Source organism: Mandrillus leucophaeus, unplaced genomic scaffold (genome assembly GCF_000951045.1).
Source record: "Mandrillus leucophaeus isolate KB7577 unplaced genomic scaffold, Mleu.le_1.0 Scaffold380, whole genome shotgun sequence".
In the NCBI taxonomy this organism is placed as follows: domain Eukaryota; kingdom Metazoa; phylum Chordata; class Mammalia; order Primates; family Cercopithecidae; genus Mandrillus; species Mandrillus leucophaeus.
In genome coordinates, this window is record NW_012104032.1 from 35,887 (window position 1) to 38,112 (window position 2,226).

General features: G+C 42.7%; 1 gene segment (V, D, J or C); it reads left to right on the forward strand.

The window, feature by feature from the left end:
- Window positions 1-1,307: 1,307 nt before the first annotated feature.
- On the forward strand, window positions 1,308-1,962 carry LOC105547159. The segment is given in 2 exon segments: window positions 1,308-1,392; window positions 1,629-1,962. Coding segments are annotated over 2 exon segments (363 nt in total).
- The last annotated feature ends 264 nt before the right edge of the window (window positions 1,963-2,226 follow it).

The window sequence follows — 2,226 nt, forward strand, 5'->3', positions numbered from 1 at the left end:
AGGGATTTTAGCAGCCTCATTCAGGACAGGTCCCAGTGCTTACAACTCCTGAAGCATCTCTCTGAGTGGGGAAACTCAGCCACCTACCTCTGTGACAGAGAACTCATGCTCCTCAGACAGCACCCAATACATAACAGGGCCCCCATTCATATGCCCAGTTTGGGGACCCCAACTCAGGAATTACATAAGGATCCCTAACACTCTCTCTGGAAATGCAAAATTCTAAAGAATCAGAGTAAGGTATTTAAAAAGTGTTTTTTTCACAATATTTTTTCATAATAGAATGAAAATGATGAGAGCAATTCTTGATATAAATACAAATTAAACTGAGGCAATTTAGTGCTGATGAGAACTTCTGCAATAGTTATTTCAGAGCTTCTTGATATAGCATAAACAAGGTGGTTTTGTTTGTTTGTTTGTTTGCATTTGTTTGTTTTTTGAGATGGAGCTTCACTCCTGTCGCCCAGGCCGGAGTGCAATGGCACAATCTCAGCTCACTGCAACCTTTGCCTCTGGAGTTCAAGAGATTTTCTGGCCTCAGCCTCCCAAGTAGCTGGGATTACAGGCAAGTACTACCATGCCCAGCTAATTTTTGTATTTTTAATAGAGATGGAGTTTTACCATGTTGCCCAGGATGGTCTCAAACTCCTGACCTCAAGTGATCCACCCACCTCAGCCTCCCAAAGTGCTGGGATTACAGGCGTGAGCCACCACACCTGGCCAACAAGGTTTTTTTTTAATCCATGTAAAATGTGAGCACAATTAGACGCTACACATTCTGCTTTTACTTATCTCTGAATTTACTCAATGCTCTTTTCAGCCACAAGCATATACCTTTTTTCTCATTATTTTAAGAAATTGTAAAAATGTAAAAAATTGAATATAAACAGGAATATTCTTATCACCCAAAATTAAGTGTTCATATTTCATAAGATTTGCTTTGTAAATTTTATTTTTTTTTAAATAAGAAGAAAAATAAAATCACAGTTTGCCATTTGTTGTGAATGGAGTCAGAGGTTTCTGCCCATCATTCCGGGTCACGCTCTCCTCTCCAAGGTTAGGTCTTATTAAAAACAAATTTGCCAGCTCCATTTTCTCTTTATTTTTCTACTAAGCTAGCTAAAAGCACTCCAGAAACATTTTCTATTTTCATTTGAAATTATAACCAGAGGCCTATTTTCTGAGAGACCAAAAAGTATTCAGAAACATTTCCCTCCTTGAAACCTAGTCACCCACCCACCTATCATAGTATTTCCTGCCCTGAAGGAGAATTCTCACCAAGCACAGAGGAGAACCCAGATCAGAGCAGAAGACTTTTCACTCTGCAGGGGAGCGCTGCCGGCATGACACGTGTTAGCTTGCTGTGGGCAGTCGTGGTCTCCACCTGTCTCGGTAAGGAAGATGTAGGTCTTTCTTTATAAAGGCATCTAATGGGGCTGTGAAGCAGGAGGGATTAACAGAACAGCAACTGCCTTGCCTCTTAGAGCCCAGCTACCTGGAGGCAGAAATATGCTGCCTGAGGCTGGAATCACAAAGAAAGGTGTGTGGGAATGGCAATCAGCTTGTGAGTCTGTTTCTCTCTTCCACATGATATCCCAGTGAAGTCCTTTCTCTCCTCTTTCCCACAGAATCCGGCATGGCCCAGACAGTCACTCAGTCTCAACCAGAGGTGTCTGTGCGGGAGGCAGAGACCGTGACCCTGAGCTGCACATATGACACCAGTGAGAGTAATTATTATTTGTTCTGGTACAAGCAGCCTCCCAGCAGGCAGATGATTCTCATTATTCGCCAAGAAGCTTATAAGCAACAGAATGCAACGGAGAACCGCTTCTCTGTGAACTTCCAGAAAGCAGCCAAATCCTTCAGTCTCAAGATCTCAGACTCACAGCTGGGGGACGCCGCGATGTATTTCTGTGCTTTCATGAAGCACACAATGAGATGAGCAGCAGGGAGAGGCTTACAGAAACCTCAGACCTCAGCATCTGTGCAAAGGTCATAGGGTGTGAGGGAAGTGGTGGGGTAATAGGTATAGAAAATCACTGACTTCTCTTGGAAATAAAAGCTTCCCCTATTTCTTCTCCTATAAGAAACTCAGAGAGATGGCTGTCTGCAAGCTTCAATCCTTAAAGTAACAGTACAGATAATGACGTGTGCAGTGCATTCCAGTTTGACAAAGTGCCTTTACTAAGGTACTTATCACAGGTCAGATTTCCTAAGCATTTTCTC